The following is a 19,945-nucleotide window of genomic DNA, read 5'->3' on the forward strand; positions in this document are numbered from 1 at the left end:
TTTGTTTGTTTGTTTTTTTTTTTTTTTTTTAAGGGAGGGGGGGTTACAAGTCTCACACAATTTGGATCATTATGCAACTGGTCATCCCGTGCATAGTGGGGTGTCTACAACAGGTAGACTATATGTACACCCAAAAGTAGTAATATCCAAGAGAATGGAAGTTACACAATTAGAAAAAATAGACCCCCATATATCACACAAAATACCTAATCAAAATATGAAAAATATACAAGTCAATAGGGAAATAACATACAAATGGTGACACAGCAAACGAGGATGGCAACGAAAAAGCAAAGGAACAATCTTGGTTGGGCCAGTGGAAGGTCCTGGAATATCTTCAGGTGGAAGGTGGTAATTTCTATAGAAAGTATGCCGTGTGATATATTCATCGAGCACGAAGTGAATGACCGATGGCTGCATCTACTATATTATGTCAGCCTGCGCCTGACAGTCTTCCTAGTTGCCAAAGATTCCCATCTTTCATCCAACAAATACTAAGTAATATTTTCTAACATTTATATCTGCATAAAAATCATTGAGTCAAGTAAGATATATGTTATTTTATCACTATAGCACATATACACTTGTGGATATACATTCACATACTTGTAACAAAGAAATGTATTTGTGGAAGTAAGATATCAAGTTAGAAATCAGAACTGACCCATTTGACATAGTCAATGTCATTCCCATACTACCCCTGTACCTACAATCTAACATACTAAAGTGGCACATGGCAATGTCAAACCATATAAATGAATATTGCAAAGCAAGCAACATATACGAACCCATTTAGATAATATTTATGGCTAAAGGAGAGTTAACCCGTAGAAATAGTTTCAGCAAATAGATGCTGAACAAAAAGTTAAACAGCTGTTCTGGCTCCCTACCTATGTTTGGCAGACCTGATGAACAGGTCCGCTCATATCCATATCAACAAAAGTAAAGCTTGTGTTGATAGAGCTGGACATTGAGTCGGAGCGAATTAGGGCTGACCTGACTCAATCCGGTTTTGAAATAAGCATGACCCAAATTTAACCTGATTTGGTATCGAGTCTAGCATGCCTGACTTGATTCGAGTCGGAGTCGAGCCTAGACTAATCTGGACTGAGTCCAATCTTGTCACAAGTATCAAGTCAGGTGTAATGCAGTAGATATCCACGGGCTGAAATTACAACTCAAAACCTAGGTGCACTTGTTAGAATTACAGTCTATTTATCAGCTACACAACATCTCAAATCTAACACGTCATATGTGAGGGTTTTTTATATTTAATTTTTTATTTTAAATATATTTATGAATTGAGTTTTGAATAGAGTCAAGTCAATACTGAGTTGGATTTCAAGTCCAGTCCAGTCAAGTTACTGGGCGACCACTTGACTCGGTTTGAGTTCCGTTTAGACAAAGTCAGCTCGGTTCGGATTAACTCACCTACTTGGTTTAGATTGAATTGGGTCTGAATGAGTTGGACCAGTCGAGTTTAACAAGTCGAGTCGGGTCTGATGTTGGTACCATGCTCACGTGGCAAACATCCATGAGCCTCACGATGAGGTATATGACATATTCACACACTCCATCAGTTTTGGCAAAATATTTAAGGCACTGCAAACAAATCTGAAGTGGAGCACAGAGCATAAAGCTACGGGGATTGTACACTATAACTGAAAACTTGGCCGGGGCTAAATTTTTGGATCAAGCTGATATTTGTGTTTTCCTTAGTTAAGTCCGTGCCATCTTACGAAGAGGTTAGATGGCAACATCTGGCTACCCTAGGAAGGTTTGAACGGTGTGTCATTCTTCCCATTACTCTATGTGATGTGGTCCACCCGAGCTTGTATCTTCCTCATTTTCGATGGACCGTGTGGATATAACACATACATTGTGGTCGGGTGCGGAGAGGTTTGACACATGAACAGTGCATGGAAGGGGCGCGGCTTCAGCGATCTCTGACTATGGGCCCACCTTGATGTATGTTCCTAAAATCCACGCCGTCCATCCATTTTTGAAAGCTCATTTTTCGGGCACGATGAAGCAAATCCAAATATTTGGTGGACCACACCACAGGAAATAGTGATGATTGACCATTAAAAACTTACTTGGGCGGTAAAAGTTTTATATGAAGCTGATATTTTTGTGTTCCTTTCATCCAGGTCTCTATGACTTCATCAACGGGTTGGATGGCAAATAAATATTATGGTGGCCCCAAGATGTTTCTAATGGTGGGTATTCAATCACCACTCTCTCCTGTGGTGTGCTCCACCTAAGAATTGGATTTACTTAAAGTTTTCATTCACACATTAAAATGATATTTTACAACGGATGGACGGCGTGGATTTAAGATACAGATATCAAGGTAGGCCCCACAGTCAGGGATCCACCCACCTCGGTGGATCCCCGTACCCGTACCGACGTCGTGCTATGTTCGACACTACCGCCAAATAGGCATACTGGAGCAAAAGGAAGGAAGAAGCCATGAAAGCATGTCTTCAAGGAACCTAACTCACCTTCCATGTCCAACTCCGTCAATCCTCCTCTCAGTCTCTCTTGTCTCCATTCTCTCCCTCTCTCTCTTCCTTTTCTTCTTCTCTTCAAACCCAACCCCTTCATCTCCCAATCTCTCCTCAACAATCTCCCAAATCCCCGACCAACCCCTCCTCAATATCTACGTTTCAGATCTCCCTAGATCCTACAACTACGGCCTTCTTGACAGATACTGGTCCACCTCCACCGATTCTAGGCTCGATGCTGCCGATGCTGACAGTGATCTTAGATCGTCTCTCTCTCGATCTGAATCGTCGAAGCTCGACTTCCCACCGTTCCCTGAGAACCCCCTGATCAAGCAGTACAGTGCCGAGTACTGGCTACTTGGCGATCTGATGACGCCCGAGCATCTGAGGGCCACTGGATCGGTCGCGAGGCGGGTCTTTGATTTGGACGATGCGGATGTTGTTTTCGTGCCATTTTTTGGGACGCTGAGCGCGGAGATGCAGCTGGGGATGGGGAAGGCGGTGTTTAGGAAGAAGAAGGAGGGAAATGAGGATTATGAGAGGCAGAGGGAGGTGGTGGATTTTGTTAGAGGGAGTGAAGCTTGGAAACGGTCGGGCGGGCGGGATCATGTTTTCGTCTTGACAGGTATTTTTCTTTATTACTAATTTTCTTTATTTGTTTATTTTTACTTCATTTTTTAAAACTTTTAATAGGGTTTGCTGGAAATTGGTGTTGTTTGTGGGGGTGAAAGTTGTATTTAATTATTTTTTATTTTGTGTGTCTGTGATCTGTGTCACAAGTGGGGTCCATGGTTCAGTGATCCTGAGTCAGGACCGCTGGTCTGTGGGCATCACAACAAATGGACCATGTCCTGAAAAATATCGTAGATTGGAAGATCGTAGTGAGCATTGTTGGGATGCTTTTCACTTGAATATGGACTGATGGAATTTGATGCAGTTCTATTTTTAATCATCAATTTGCAGTCTGCATATTGAAAAGTTTCAATTGTCCAACAAGGAGAACTTTTGAGGGACAGTGTATCAGTGCCTGACAGACCAATGGCTGGGATCACCGAACCACAAGCTCACTTGAATGTGGATGATTGCTGCGTTTTAATGCCGAGTGACCTGAATTTTTTGTTGGGTAATTTTGCTTGTGAATGATTTCGATGAGAGTGCATGTTATCTGCAGTGGATCATGAAGTTTTTCTCTGTTCTTTTTTTTTTTTTCCTTTCTTGAGTTAAATAGTGGATCAATTTCTTTTGTGAGATAGTGAAGAAATTAATAAAAAGGAAATCAAGGCAGGAAAGAATTCCAGGCACATAAATCCTCATTGCTGACACCTTCTCTAGCTAGAACATTTGCTACCTCGATTGCCTTTCTCCCCACATTGGCAAATGAAATGTTTAACCTTGAGGTGAGATGACAGATCTCGTTAAACATGGAACTAAGCTTCCAAAGGCTGGCAATTTGGTGAAGTGGTCCAAGGTATGACATTTTTAGAATTGCCTTCGACGATCACCACCCTGAATAAGTTCTTAGAGAAGATTCTTAAAGCCTCTGTAAGAGCTGTAGCCTTCACCGAACACGCTTTCTCCACCCTCGAAGGACTAGAACACACTTATGGATGATACTTGTGTCATCTCCGAAAACTCTACCAATCCAGCACTTATCTTTGCTTGCCTAGAGAACCATCAAAATTTAGCTTCCAAACACCACCGGGTGGACATTCCCACTGGTTAGACTTTGTTAAGGGTAATGGATTGTTAATTATCGATCAAGGCAATCCAACCCATATGAAAATCTGATAGGGTTGTCCTTTGGGACTTCTTTCTTTCTTTCTTTCTTTTTCAACGAGGGCCGCTTAATTATGCCATTTTTAATCCTTCAAAAAAATCTTCAATGTGGAATTGCCTCACATTGTTAAAGGTTTAACCATTCCTCTTTTCAATAGCAATAAAAGGAAGCATTTGCTACACCATTCTTCCTCTCTCCTCAAAAAGCCTTGAACCACAACTCTTGGAAACTTCCCTCAATTTATGTGCAAAACCGAAGTGATTTCAAAAAGAGCCACGCATGCATCCCATGTAATTCTCCACCTCACAGGTAGTAAAGGGATGACAGTCACCATTCAAGCGAAAAAAATGATGATAATAAAGAGATGAGTTGATGGGCAATTGCTTCTTCCTCCTTGCACATGAATATATGCTAGGGTGCCTATGCTGTCAACTTTTTTAGATGGTCTAACAAGGTACACAACTTGTCGGATATGGTCATCCATGCAAAAATCTCATCAGGGTTCCCAAACTGAACTGAAGGACGTGAATCCACAATAGAGTTCAAGTCTTTTGGTAAAGACCTTGTGGAGAATGCCATCCAAAATCCATTTCCAAGCTCTGGCATCATCAGTCATCATTGCATCTAATAATGAACACCTCTTCTAAGAGCCCATTATTTCTGTGAACTCGTCCATCTCCTCTTTTATATTTCTTCTGAAAATGATATTTCACACCACTTTTCGACCAACTCTTCATATGAGTAGAGACTAGAAACATCGTTACTTTTTGCACCCTAAGATTGCTTACACTACCATTTTCTTCTACTGATGTGTATGTAACTTCCAATATTCAGTGTGAGAGATATCTAGGTACGTACTTCATTGATCAAAATCCTTGTCTTGATTTTTTTTTTTTTTGAAAGGTAATCCTTGTCTTAAATGAGATATGCCTTTTCTATATAAGTTCTGTTCTAACTTATGCTCAAGGATCTCTTTTTCAATTTCTTTCTTTTGGAGAAGTTGAAAATTTATTAAGCAAATTAAGGTGCGGGAATAAGGTTCCCAATTCGAAGGGTTTATCTACCGTCACACTTCTTGCCAAAATGTCATCTTTAGAACCTGCCTCTCCTCTCATGAGTAAATGAAATGTTTAATCCTAGCAGTGACATAAATCCCACAGTTCCATTCTCGCTTCTTTCAAAATGACATTAGAGGAGTCACCTTCTACAATCACCTTTTTTCACTCAACATTCTAGCTAAAACACGAGGTCTTCCCTTAAAGGCAAAGCTATACTATATGAGCCGCACGTTGAGGTTTGGACCCAAGAAAGCCTACATGATTCGGCCTCTATCATCCCTTAGAAGGCCCCTATACCCTAAGGACTAGGTTTACCCTTGGAAATGCCATCAAAATTCCTTTTCCAAATTCCCGTTGGTGATGATAGTCATTTTCTTGAGCAAAATGCTCATCATTACTGCTGACAATGTGCATGGCTAATGCGGAGATGGTTGATCACTTTTTCTTTCATTGACCGTTCACTTGGAAAATGTGGGAAGGCTTTCATTAATCTGTTCAAGTTGTCATGGGTGATGCTGGGTTCAATTGAAAACCTCTTAATGGCATGACATGGTGTTAGGCTTGGGAAAATGAAAAGAGCAATTTGAAGATTGTAAAGAAATAATAGATGCTACTAGAGTCTTAGGGGCTCGGATGGAGCTGGTTTCAACAAAGCAAAGCTTTTTGTAGTAGAGTGGGCCTCTTCTTTAAAGGCATTGGAGAATTGTAGTTTTTCTTTCCTTTTGGGGATGTAAATTGTTTAGGGTGTATTTCTTGTGCCATGTTGATGTTTTCTCAATAAAATACCCTTAACTTTCCAAAAAAAGAAAAAAAGAAAAAAAAGAAAATGTTACTGCTGACAAATTCCTGCTAACTGCAAAGGTGTTTGTGCCTTTGAACATTGATGTCTTTTTTTTTTTTTGAGAAGTGGCGATATATTATATATAAGGGGGAAAATACAAAACAGCAAAAGGGAGAAATAACCCATTGAGCTAGCGAGCCATGACGCCTAAGAAAATGGGGAAAAATACAGATTACAACTACTGGAAAACATCACAAGAGAGGCCCATTCGACGAATAGAAAATGCATCCTTCTTAGGGCCTGTTTGATTTTCCATGGTACATGTAAATCAGGGTAAACAAGTAATTATTACTTTTTCACCATGTTTGAAAATATGAGAGTAATTCCTCCTCGAAAATCGAAACAAAAGTGTTGACTTAAATATGTGGACCCCACTGTAATGTATATGATATATCCACTCCGTCCATCTATTTTATTAGAACATTTTGGAACATGAACTGAAAAATGAGGCAGATCCAACACTCAAACGGCCCACACTAAAGGAAACATCGGCCTTATTTTGTCCACCATTGAAAGTTATTTTCTTCACTGGGCCCACATTGAGGTTTTTTCATCATCTAACCCGTTCATAGGGTCACACAGGCATGGATAAGGGGAAAACACAAATATCAGCTTGATCCAAAACTTTTAAGGCCCCCAAGAAGATTTTAATGGTAGGCGTTTGATTCCCGTTGTTTCTTGTGGTGTGGTCCACTTGACCTTTGGATCTGCCTCATTTTTTGGCTCATGCCATAAATTCAGCTGGCATAACAAATGAGCGGTGTGGATAAGTAACATACATCACAACAGGCCCCACATTGATGTTGTAAATTTCTCGATTAAAATGTTAAAAAAGTTGTCACATCTGCATTGGGAAAGATGTGGTAATTACCTGGGTAAATAATTATTACCCATTTACACAGTAATTACACTTGAGCTGGAAAATCAAATAGGTCCTTAACAAATGATCCACTTCATGGGATTCCCCTTTGAAGCATCTCCCGTTACGTTCTTCCCAAATCCTCTACCACACTGCCACTAAAGCCATATTCCAAACAACATTTTTCTGCTTCCCAAACTCTGTTCCCTGCCACGAAGATACTAGGGACTCAGATGAATAAGGATGGACCCAAACAGTGTTGAACCAAGAGAAGACGACGGGCCAGATCTGCTGGACAAGCGGACAGTGAACGAAGAGGTGGTTCACTGATTCGGCAGCTCTCATGCAGCAAAGACATATGTTGGGGATTCACATTACTCTTTTCCTAAGATTGTCTATAGTCAACACCTTTCTGATACTTACTAATCAGCTGAACACCACAAACTTGGGGGGAATTCTGGACTTCCATAGACGATCCAACCTAGAGACTGAAGGGAGGGCAGAATTTCTATATATGAAGTTATATAGAGATTTTATTGAAAATAAGTCCTCATCATAGGCCCATTTAAGGCTGTCATGGGCCTGTTGATCGATGGGGGTGTTGCTAAGAAGGGATAAAAGCCTCGCTAGCTAGTTAATCTCATGATCATGGAGATTTCTGCAACACTGAATATTCCACACGAGAGAAGAGCCAGCAGGCGATGCACAGTTGGCCGCCAAAATGTCCCGGTTAGGAGCCAAACGGAAAATGGACGGGAAGGCTTCTCTAAGAGGGGAATTTCTGATCCAAATATGATTCCAAAGAGAGGTGTTTTTACCATTTCCGACCAAGAACTGAATCTCGTTAAGCACCTCCTACTTCATCTCGAGCACACTCTTCCAAATCGCTGAGGCTCTATTTGCAGATTCTGTCCCAAGTCTCCAGGTCAATTTGCCGAGGAGGGCCCGGTTCATTAACTTCAGATTTTTAACGCCGGCACCACCATCGCGAGTGTGCAAACACACCCTTTTCCAATCCACCAAGTGGAAATTCTTCTTATCTCCCTTACCAAAGAAAGTTCCTTCTTAATCTTTCGAGCTTGTCGAGGATGAGATTCGGGCATTTGAATAGGGACATATGATAAAGGGGCAAGTTGGACAGGACTGCTTTAATCATGGTTAGACGGCCCCCTACGGAGAGATACTTGCATTTCCAAGAAGCAAGGTGCTTCTCAAATCTATATATGACTTTGTACCATAGGAATTTAGGGGGCTTACCCATAGTGAGGAGGAGACCAACAAACGTTGTTGGAAGGGAACCCGTCGAACAGTTGAAAATGGCTGCAAACTCGGCAAGATCCTCCTCGCCCATATGAATGCCAAAAATGGTAGACTTGGCCATATTGACTCTGAGGCCCGACACTGCCTCAAAACAGCGAATAATGGTGCGGAGATTGCTGGCCTTGAACATCGATGTTAAGAGCCCAAAATAATCATTCTTGCTTTGATTCTCTCTTGGAGCTTGCATATTGATGACCACTTATTCCTGCATATATGATTATCCTTTCTTTCCAAATCTCCCAGAGGCATAGGTAAACAATTTCTAGAGGATCTGTCCTCTTTCCTTAAACAGATATATTTCCCGATTGCTTGCTACCTATTCGAGCTTCCCTCTTAATTTTTTTTTGAAACAAATTCGAGCTTCCCTCTTAATGGACAGGCAATAGCAAAGAGACTGAAAAGCACCTCCATAATGAGGAGACAAGCTAATGGAGGAAAAGATGACAGATCCTCTTCTGCTTTGTACATGACACATCAATTTGGGAAGTTGAAGCCCTACTTTTTAAATGGTCCAAAGTGAGGATCTTGTCTTTCATTTCCAACCAGACATGCACCACTACTTTTATCTCCAAATAAAAACGGGGTAATTGGGGGTTGGGATCCTCCTTTGCCACCTTTAACAATACAAATGGGTGATTGGCCAACACCCTCAGCCATAACAGAGGCTTCAAAATTTGCCTCTCCCTTCACAAGTAAATGAAATATTAAGCCTGGTGCAAGCGACCTTATTTAATCATCGTTGTCGTCGTTATCTAAGCCTTGTCACATATAATTTGCGTAGGCGACACAAATCCTGTTCTGCCATTCCACTCTATCAAGGATCATGTGCTTAGCTAAACCATAAGTCATCAATTCCTTTCTTTCTACCTCCATCCACGTTCTTTTGGGCATTTTTGGAGCCTTCAATTCGAACCAACTCACTCCTAACTGGTGCATTGTATTTTCCCCCCTCCTTTTCCTTTTCTTCTACATCCCACAACCTGTGTTAAATGGTCAGTTAAACAAAATTTGGGCCATTCCACAAGTTTTGGAGCTGTCAATTGCACTGGCTCAAAGGAATGAGTTGGTTCAAGCTGAAAGCTCTAGAAGGGCTATGGGAAGACCCAAAAGGATGTGGGTGGAGGTAGTAAGTAAAGACTTGATGGTTTAACTGATATGGTCTGTGATAGAATGGAATGGTGGAACAAGATTCGTGTAGCTGGCCCCTATTAGTTGGGATAAGGCTTAGATAATGATGATCCCGCACCTTGAGCCTTTCCTTTTTATCTGCAGTTTCTTGGCTTTGTCCTCAGAAAGTCCCCAAATCTTTTGAGATTTCCAACACTGCTTGTCTGATGCTCTCAATTCTTCTTCTTTGTCTGAGTGAAATTGAGCTTTTCCTCCCTCAACCTTATATGACTTATTTTGGTGGGTGGTGTAGGCTTGACTCAAAAGCAACCCGTGGCATTGGCAACACTTCAGATATGATACACACACATTTTCATCTTCCAAATTTAATGTGAAGATTTCTATTGCATCATGGAATTTTGTGCTCAAGCTTCTTATCTATGTGCTGTACTGTCTGTATGAGTGAAAAAAAAGTGATCATCTTGCTATAGTTATTATTAAGATCAACAAGCTTTAGCAGCTTATAATTCAGTCTTTGGATTGTCAGGTTGTGTTAAAACTTGAAGCATTCTTTGACAGACCCAGTTGCGATGTGGCATGTGAGAGCTGAGATTGCACCGGCAATTCTGCTGGTGGTCGATTTTGGTGGGTGGTACAGGCTTGACTCAAAAACATCCGACGGTAACACTTCAGATATGATACAACACACTCAAGTCTCGCTGCTCAAAGATGTCATTGTGCCTTACACTCATCTACTCCCTAGGTTGCACTTATCTGAAGACCAGGATAGGAAGACCCTTCTCTACTTCAAAGGGGCTAAACATAGGCACCGGGTTAGTATGCATGTCTCGCATCTGCTGATGCTTTCTTTTCAATTAATGAAGTTCCATTTGAAGCTTTTCATTGTGCTATTAATCTTAAGAATTCTATTGCATTCATTGAACCTGAAGGACAAAAATGTGCTTGTCAGAGTGCAGTCATTTGCTGTCATTATTGATTTCTGTAGAAGCATCCTGTATAAATTTGGAGCTTAGTTGCAGGGACCTTATGCAGAAGGTGCCATTCCTGCTGTGGAATTCGTCTCCTACTTTCTAGGTGTTTACACTTATTAAAATTTTGACATAGATGCTTCAATGCTCCTAGAACTAAATCCTCTTAGACTTCCCTTATGCTTTGTGCATCTAAGATTAGGAGTATATTAGTTTTTCACCCATGATTTGGTCGGAAATTCATCATATATTTGAATTTGCATACCTTATTTAAGTAGATGATGTCATCTAGTGGTTTCCATTATCAATATCTTGGGTTGATAATTCTTGAGAGTAGAGATTGAGAAGGATATTGCTCATAGAATTAGAGCTAGGTGGAAGAAGTGGGGATGTTCCTTTGGAGTTCTACGTGATCGCTATTCAAATACTAGACATTTAAGTAAGTTTCACCCACAACGCTGTGGAGTTGTTGATGCATAGGATTAACTACAAACATTGGCTTGAATAATCAATTAAATATCTCCTTGAGGAAAAAAATTTATTTAAAGTGTCTATTGATTGTCAATTATACTGTAACACATAAAGAGAAATGATTCAGTGGGCGTATGGGCACTTCCCCATGCACATAGTTGCATTTAAAGTTGTTGGCATCTGCATCATATATCTGGACCGTCCATTAGGTCCAGTACACTCTTCATAGTCTACCCTCAAAATATCATGCTGATTGGATGATCCAAACCTCCCATTCAGTGGCACGGAGAAACAAATGATCAGGATCTTCCATATAAGATAGGTCCAGTCACGGGCATTTAGGAGCATTTGGTTGATCTAAGATTTTCGTAGTAGCAGAAGAAGACACATTGGACCTAATGGACTGTCCAGATAGGTGGTGTGATTGCCAACCAGTCCAAATGCAACTATGTGGATGGGAAAGTTTCCATACACTTGACCCACTGGATCATATCTTCCAAATAAAAGTCTGTTTAAGTATTCAAAATCACTGATGTTGTAGCAGTGCTACGTTGACAGGTCCTTTACTCCTTTTTAACATTACAATCATGAATTCACATGTGAAAAAGCCACAAGTTATGGGCCCATGGTAATTCGGGATTCTTCTCTGTGTGTCCGAGCCTGCTTTGTCTGGTAGCTGCTGCCACACAGGTCCTGTTTGGTCTTACAAGACTCCTCCAAAGATAGCAGCTTTCGTGTGGCTGGCTGGTAGGAACCAGGTCCTGATGGTGGACGATTTCTGTAAAAGAGGCTTGATCCTGCCTAATGTTTGCCTTCTTTGCCTCCAAGCAGTGGAATCGGTCAATCATTGCTTCACTGTCCTGTCTGTTCTCTTCGGACATCTGGTCTGGCGTCCTTGTTCCTGTGAAAGTTTCATGCGTGATGCTTCCTTCTATTGATGAGATGGTCACCTCTGCGCTTGGCATGTTGGAAACAGGGGGGTCAAAGCAAGAAGTGGACGATCATCTTTTTAGCAGTCCTTTGGGCCATTTGTGGTGAAAGAAACAGCAGCTGTTTTTGTAGCAAGAGAGTTTCCTCTGCTGGGGTGGCTCTAGATTCTCATCGTCATCTCTGTAGGTTGATGGTAACCATGATAATGCTAGCAACAGTGCTATGGATGCATGATAATCCCATCGTCCAATGCAAGACCACAAGTGGTTCCATTTCTTATTTATTGAAGATAAGTCCCATTATCAATGTTCCTGATTGAAGATCCAACTGCCCAGCTTGAAGAGCTGCACCATCCAGTTGTCTAGATTGAGTATATGGACCATATCAGTGGTATAGATTAAGGTGATGGAAGATTTGGACCATTGTTCCTGATGGGTATTTTGGACTCAGTCAGTGGTCCAAGTGGACTGTTTGACCCACAGATCCAATGAGATTGATGCAGGACAATTAACCACTTGCTCTAAAAGCTCGAACTGTTAGAGTATAGCGAATTAATCCCTTTATCTCATAGCCCAGGCCCCACATCTCATGGGTTTTAGGACCTTGGCTGAACCCCCTTCGTGGGCCCCAAATCACGTAGGCCGCCCACCCCGAGTGTGTCCTCGCATCCCACGGGCTACCCCACTCGAGCCCGGTGTGAAATGCGCATTAATCACCCCAAGTAAGGAGTCTCGAACACGAGACCTCCTCCGTGGGCCACACCCACCCCGAGTGTGCCCCTGCATCCCACAAGTGACCCCACTCGAGCCCAGTGTGAAAATGCCCCTGCATTAATCACCCCCCGGTGAGGAGTCTCGAACCCGAGACCTCCCGCTCTGATACCAAATTTGATGCAGGACATGGAAAATTAAATATGATATGCAAGATTTCAGGCTTAGATCCTACCAATTCAGAAACAATCACACAAATTCCACGTACCACATGAAAAATCCAAACATTCAATTAAAAAGGGGAATCTATGCAGGTCCAAGCCGCCACAGGCTAGGACTGGACCAATAAAAATTATAAACCAAACAATGTCAAAGGGAAATAAAATCAACTACTCATGCATAAAAATTAGTCCCTAATCCAAGGGATTCCCTAATTTCAATTCAAGGAATCCTAAGTTAATAAAAAGGGGCAAATCAATTAGGGATCATGTAATCTAGGATTAGGATTCATGAAAAACGGCTATGAGAGGATAAAAACCTGAGCTAAAAGATGATCTCGCGTGTGGACAGCAACAATGGCCCAGACGGACGTGTGTGTGATCCCGGCCGCACGTGTGTGGGGCCCACTATTCAAAAAAAAGGCCACCTTTGCCCTGGTCGGCCAGGGATGGACTCCAAAACTCTCAAATCTCAGCTCGATCCGATGTACGGTTTGTGCGTGGTGCCCCGCCGAAGTTTCAGCTCGCCTGCGGGCCGAAATCTGGAAACCTGCTGTAACGAAGAAATCTGATGCAATAAAAGGACAAATTCGGAGTACGGATGCTGGGGGAAGATGAAAAAAAAGATGATGGAAGATGGGGGTGAATTGGGATCGATGTGGCTTCGCACCATGGTAGTTAGCCATTTGAAAAGGGAGGGCTTCGCACCCACTTTTGAATTCTTCCACAACTCACGAAGAGAGCAGAAAAATAAAGCAGAATTTTTTTTATTAACTTCAATGAATGAAAAGAACTACAATGGGTGGCTATTTATAGGGAGAACTCTATACCCAAAAACTCGCACCATGTGCGACACCTATTACTTGGCGATGAAATAAACTAAAATAAAAACCAAATAAGGAAATCTAAAGCGTTCATGATGTTCTAAATAATAACAATAAACAAAACCTAAAATATAAAATCAATCCGACGAGTGGGGTCACGATCATGAGATCCCATGGTGGACTTTTTTTGACTATCAGACCATTTTTCTGAACCAAAACTTGACTTCTAGCTAAGAGGCCCTCCCTGGACGTCGTCATCGAGCCAGATCGATGGTGGGCTTGTTTCATATACAGATTAAAGACATCTCAGGACAAATACTTGCATCCAAACAGTCATCGTAATCTTTGAAGCAAATGCACCATCCAAACAGCCATTGCAATCCCATTACAACCTATTAAAGACTTCGCAACGGGATAGTGTAGTGTGTTCGACCGCATGTTTATATCCTCGTGTGTTTGGAATTTGGAACTGATGCTTCAGAAAGAGGCTGCATGGCCCACAGATCCAATGAGATGGTCCGTCGAATGTAACGATTGACTGGTGGAGCTTACAGGGTCAATGGAGTGGCTTTAAAGACTTGTAATACAAACCCCATACCTAGTCTGGGTTTTGTATAAAGTGTGCAGCCTTATGCATGTACAGTTGTGTAGATATCCTCCCACACAGTTGATGTTGATGTATATGGAGTTTACTTGGACTCACCTGCTTTAGTTCCTTCCATTGTCAGACTTCATTGCACATTCAAGATAAAATAGACAATGTATTTATGACAGCCAATAGACTTTTAGAGTAGGTTTCTTCTAAACTCAGCAGTAGACTTCATACGCTTTGTACTTTGTAAAGACTTATATAAAGGCCCAAGGGTCATACATATGGGCATGAGACTTTTGATTATTTGATTGTATGCAAATTTCTCCTGAGGTTCCTAACATGAGTTTTTCTATCCTCTAGCTTGTGTTGTTATATATAGCTTGAGTGGCGCAACCGATTGATGGGAAGGATTTGCCCAAATGTAGACTCCTTCAAGCTCAACACAAGAATTACAAAGAAAGTAGAAAATAATATGTAGAATTTTTATTCATTTCAAAGGTGCCTTGAGACTAATGCTAGGACCTTAAATAGGCTTCTTAGACGTACAAAGAAGGAATGTTCTTAATAGCATTGACAACTGATGATTTATTACAACAATAGAAGTTAAAGGTACTCAATGGATAAGAGAGATCTAAAAAGATTTTAGTACTTGGCTGGTTGATTGATTTTGTATAGCTAATTGTCTAATTAGGGGGCTTGGGCCTCTTTACCGTTGGGCTAGTGTGGGGTTCGGGCTCGGGCCTAATGGGCCCCTAATGGGCCTGGGCTATAGATCTTGGGCCCAATTCAACCTGCATCAATCTTCTCATGCTTGAAAGAACTCGACTTAGATGAGTTTTGGTATTTCTCATAGAGGTCAAGATTTAGACACAGTTTGTAGTTGTGATTCATGTAGCATTGGAGAGGTTGTCCTTGCTAATGGACCAGAAATTTCTGGTAACTACCTTGGCACGTGGAGATGATCTTGTCAGCAAGAATAGCAATGATCATGCTTGTAGGTGGCAAAATAGTCGAAAGTGTGATAGCTTGTTCTTTAACTTGTGGTGATATTACGTCGGTTGAACTTAGTCATGCACCTGCTGGATATGGCTGATGAAGTCATTAGCTTTTGCACTTAGTTTCGACTCTATGGATAGATGAACCAAATCAACTTGAAGATGCTGGAATATACTGGTTATTGCTTTAAAAGGTGACATCGTTGTGGACTTGTAGACTAAGTTATTATAGGCAAATTCAACCATGGGTATTACTAGCTATATGATCACGGAAAATACACCGTAATAACTTGCCCAAGCTGCGGTTGACCACTTCTGTTTGATAATCGGTTTGAGGGTGGTAGGCACTAGAGAACTGAAGCTTGATCTATGTTGCTATCCAAAGAGTCTTCCAAAAATAGCTCGTGAACTTGGTATTGCAACTTGACATAATTGCCTTCGAGAGCCCATGAAGACGGACCTCCTGAAAAAATAATTGAGCAATCTTGATGGCGTCATTGTATTCGAACATGGTATGAAATGAGTCATCTTGAAAATCGGTCAATCACCACAAATATTTAATCAACTTCCGAACGGTCTTTGGCAAACCCAGAATGAATCCATGCTGCGATCTTCCCATAGAGTATGTGGGATTGGTAGTGGTTGATACATTATACTAATTTTCTTTTGACCCTTAGCGAGTTGGCAAACCCTGCATAACTGGTAGATCTTCGTGACATCTGATTTTAAATAAGGCTAAAAGTATCCATCTCTAACGAGGGCTATGGTCTTATTATGGCCTAAGTGACTACTACATCCATCGACGGTACTTCCCTCACAACATACTCGCGGATGGACGTGGTGGGTAGGGAAAGTTGCATTCCCTGAAATAGGTAGCCGTCGTAAATGCTAAAATGTGGGGGTCTTTCATGTTCTCTACTAAGAATGTTTGTATAAATTTGTTTGAAATCTGTCTTTCACATGCACCGTATCTCTTTGAATATCAAAGCAATGACAGACTTTAATTTAATAAATGCACAACCTTGCGCAAGACATCAGCAATCTGACTGTCTTTCCCAACCATGTGACAGATAACAAAAGATAACTCTTGTAGGTAAGGACTCTACTTAACACGATGAGCACTCATCTTCTTAGCATTGACAACTGATGATTTATTACAACAATAGAAGTTAAAGGTACTCAATGGATAAGAGAGATCTAAAAAGATTTTAGTACTTGGCTGGTTGATTGATTTCGCATAGCTAATTGTCTAATTAGGGGGCTTGGGCCTTTTTACTGTTGGGCTAGTGTGGGGTTCGGGCTCGGGCCTAATGGGCTGGGCTATAGATCTTGGGCCCAATTCAACCTGCATCAATCTTCTCAGGCTTGAAAGAACTCGACTTAGATGAGTTTTGGTATTTCTCGTAGAGGTCAAGATTCAGACACAGTTTGTAGTTGTGATTCATGTAGCATTGGAGAGGTTGTCCTTGCTAATGGACGAGAAATTTCTGGTAACTACCTTGGCACGTGGAGATGATCTTGTCAGCAAGAATAGCAATGATCATGCTTGTAGGTGGCAAAATAGTCGAAAGTGTGATAGCTTGTTCTTTAACTTGTGGTGATATTACGTTGAACTTCGTCATGCACCTGCTGGATATGGCTGATGAAGTCATTAGCTTTGGCACTTAGTTTCGACTCTATGGGTAGATGAACCAAATCAACTTGAAGATGCTGGAATATACTGGTTATTGCTTTAAAAGGTGACATCGTTGTGGACCTGTAGACTAAGTTATTATAGGCAAATTCAACCATGGGTATTACTAGCTATATGATCGTGGACAATACACCGTAATAACTTGCCCAAGCTGCGGTTGACCACTTCTGTTTGATAATCGGTTTGAGGGTGGTAGGCACTAGAGAAGTGAAGCTTAATCTCTGTTGCTATTCAAAGAGTCTTCCAAAAATAGCTCGTGAACTTGGTATTGCAACTTGACATAATTGCCTTCGAGAGCCCATGAAGACGGACCTCTTGAAAAAATAATTGAGCAATCTTGATGGCGTCATTGTATTCGAATATGGTATGAAATGAGTCATCTTTGAAAATCGGTCAATGACCACAAATATTTAATCAACTTCCGAACAGTCTTTGGCAAACCCAGAATGAATCCATGCTACGATCTTCCCATAGAGCATGTGGGATTGGTAGTGGTTGATACATTCTACTATTTTTCTTTTGACCCTTAGCGAGTTGGCAAACCCTGCATAACTGGTAGATCTTCGTGACATCTGATTTTAAATGAGGCTAAAAGTATCCATCTCTAACGAGGGCTATGGTCTTATTATGGCCTAAGTGACTACTACATCCATCGAAGGTACTTCCCTTACAACATACTCGCGGATGGACGTGGTGGGTAGGGAAAGTTGCATTCCCTGAAATTGGTAGCCGTCGTGAATGCTAAAATGTGGGGGTCTTTCATGCTCTCTACTAAGAATGTTTGTATACATTTGTTTGAAATCTGTCTTTCACATACACCGTATCTCTTTTAATATCAAAGCAATGACAGACATTGATGATAATAAATGCACATGACCGCACAAGACATCAGCAATCTGATTGTCTTTCCCAACCATGTGACAGATAACAAAGGATAACTCTTGTAGGTAAGGACTCTACTTAACACGATGAGCACTCATCTTCTACTCAAAGTTTATGCTTGTGCTTCATGATAAGAGTATAAGACAAACTCCTTGCCACTGCTGTAGGGTCTGAAAAACAATATAAAATTCGAAGTCATAAGTGGAGTACTGTTGCTTCACATTGGGGAGCTTCTTGCTGAACAATGCTATTGGATGGCCCTCCCGACTGAGAAGCATCACAGCTCACCTCAAATACCTTCTCAAAGTCGGGAAGGTGCAAAACTGGAGCTTATGTTATCTTAACTTTGATCCTATCAAACGCTTTTGTTGCTACACTTGTCCATCGAAACTCTCTTTGTTTCATGCAATTAGTGATCGGAGCCATGATGCTACCGAAGTTTTATGTGAAGTGTTTGTAAAATGTGGCAAGGTCATGGAAACTACTAATCGACCAAATCATTTATACCTTACATTTGATATGTAGATAGTTATATCTGGGGTTAGTGTTTCTCCTGCCCTTATATCTGGGGTTAGTGTTTCTCCTGCCCTTATCAATTCACCTGTGGTGTTATTCCGTAACGGTAACGGTGGTCGTAACGGCCACCACCATTACCTTTATGATGTGGGGTGTAACGACTGTTACAGGGGCCTTAATAGCCGTTACAGGGCTGTTATGGCCTTTAGGGGGATGTAATGGGCTGTACGGAGGCTGTAACAGCCTTTATGGGTCATTTTATGCTTAACGGCCTTTACGACCCCATAACGTGTAATGGTTTCCACTGTTACCTTTACGTAATGGCTTTTAGGGCCCCGTGACGGCCTTTATGGCACACCATGCTGTGGTGGCTTTTTTGCAAAGGGAAAACTCCTGAAGTACATTGTTACTAATGAGAAAATAAAAATTCTAGTGCCTTGTTGTTTGGTTTTCATTCAAGTGCCCTTACTGTTTGATATAAACTCTATGGAATTTTATTTTTGTATTGATAGTACAAAGCTTATGGATTTGAGAGCGCTATTAACAAAGACTCAGATAACTAGTGTTGTCTATTGCCTCTGCAGGGAGGTCTGGTTCGAGAGAAGTTGTGGGATTTGTTGGTTAATGAGCCTGGTGTCATCATGGAAGAAGGTTTTCCTAATGCCACTGGTCGCGAGCAGTCAATCAAAGGGATGCGGTCATCGGAATTCTGCTTGCATCCAGCTGGGGACACTCCTACTTCGTGCCGACTTTTTGATGCTGTCATCAGTCTCTGTATACCAGTCATCGTGAGCGACGACATTGAGCTCCCGTTTGAAGGAACCTTGGACTATTCGGACTTCTCGGTTTTTGTGTCGACCAATGATGCTTTGCAGCCGAATTGGCTTGCGGGTCACCTTAGAAGCTTTTCTAAAGAGCAGAAGGATGCATTTCGCCGGAGTATGGCCCAGGTTCAACCTGTTTTCGAGTATGATAATGGTCATCCAGGTGGGATCGGGCCCATCTCTCCAGATGGGGCTGTGAATCATATATGGAGAAAGGTTCACCAAAAGCTGCCAATGATCAAGGAAGCAATCACTCGGGAGAACCGAAAACCGCATGGTGTGTCAATTCCTCTTCGTTGTCACTGTACGTGATTTAGTTTTTCTGCTCTCCCATTTTCTTGGTTCTTGTAATGCAGAAAAATCAGAGGATACAAGTAAGGATTAATTTGTGATGCCAATTCATGCAATTTGTTATGGATATCAAGCAATCTTTTCAGTTTTCCAATGCATGCCTCATTAAAGCTTATCGAAATTCTCTATGTCAGTAGTGCTGGACATTGTCATTTAGTCTGGTTCATGAAGGGTACTGCATTCCATATTCATTGAGTCTTCAGACTATTGTCTTGCACATGCTATGAAAGGTTATGCGATGCTGGACAACCTGTACGGTGTCCTATTTGTCAGGCACTCGGGACATGGTGTGGTGCAAGATGTGGGGAGTTTAAGATGGTTGCTAACTCATGTAGCATTATGGTAGTTGCTAACACATATGCATGCACTTATTGACAAGTGTGGCACATTTAGGGCATTTGAAGAGTTATGGTAGTACATGTGGGTGCTTGAACATAGATGGTCACAAATATAGAACACTTGGGGCATTTGAAGATTGATG

General features: G+C 41.5%; 1 protein-coding gene across 1 annotated transcript; it reads left to right on the top strand.

Annotated features, from left to right (window-relative positions):
- The first annotated feature begins 2,390 nt into the window (after positions 1 to 2,390).
- Positions 2,391 to 19,558, top strand: LOC131234705 (probable arabinosyltransferase ARAD1). Its single transcript, XM_058231639.1, has 3 exons — positions 2,391 to 3,132; positions 10,049 to 10,302; positions 18,874 to 19,558. The coding sequence occupies exons 1-3, from the start codon at positions 2,481 to 2,483 to the stop codon at positions 19,423 to 19,425; spliced, it is 1,458 nt and encodes a 485-aa protein (XP_058087622.1). The 5' UTR covers positions 2,391 to 2,480; the 3' UTR covers positions 19,426 to 19,558.
- Positions 19,559 to 19,945: the final 387 nt, after the last annotated feature.

Source organism: Magnolia sinica, chromosome 19 (genome assembly GCF_029962835.1).
Source record: "Magnolia sinica isolate HGM2019 chromosome 19, MsV1, whole genome shotgun sequence".
Classification (NCBI taxonomy): domain Eukaryota; kingdom Viridiplantae; phylum Streptophyta; class Magnoliopsida; order Magnoliales; family Magnoliaceae; genus Magnolia; species Magnolia sinica.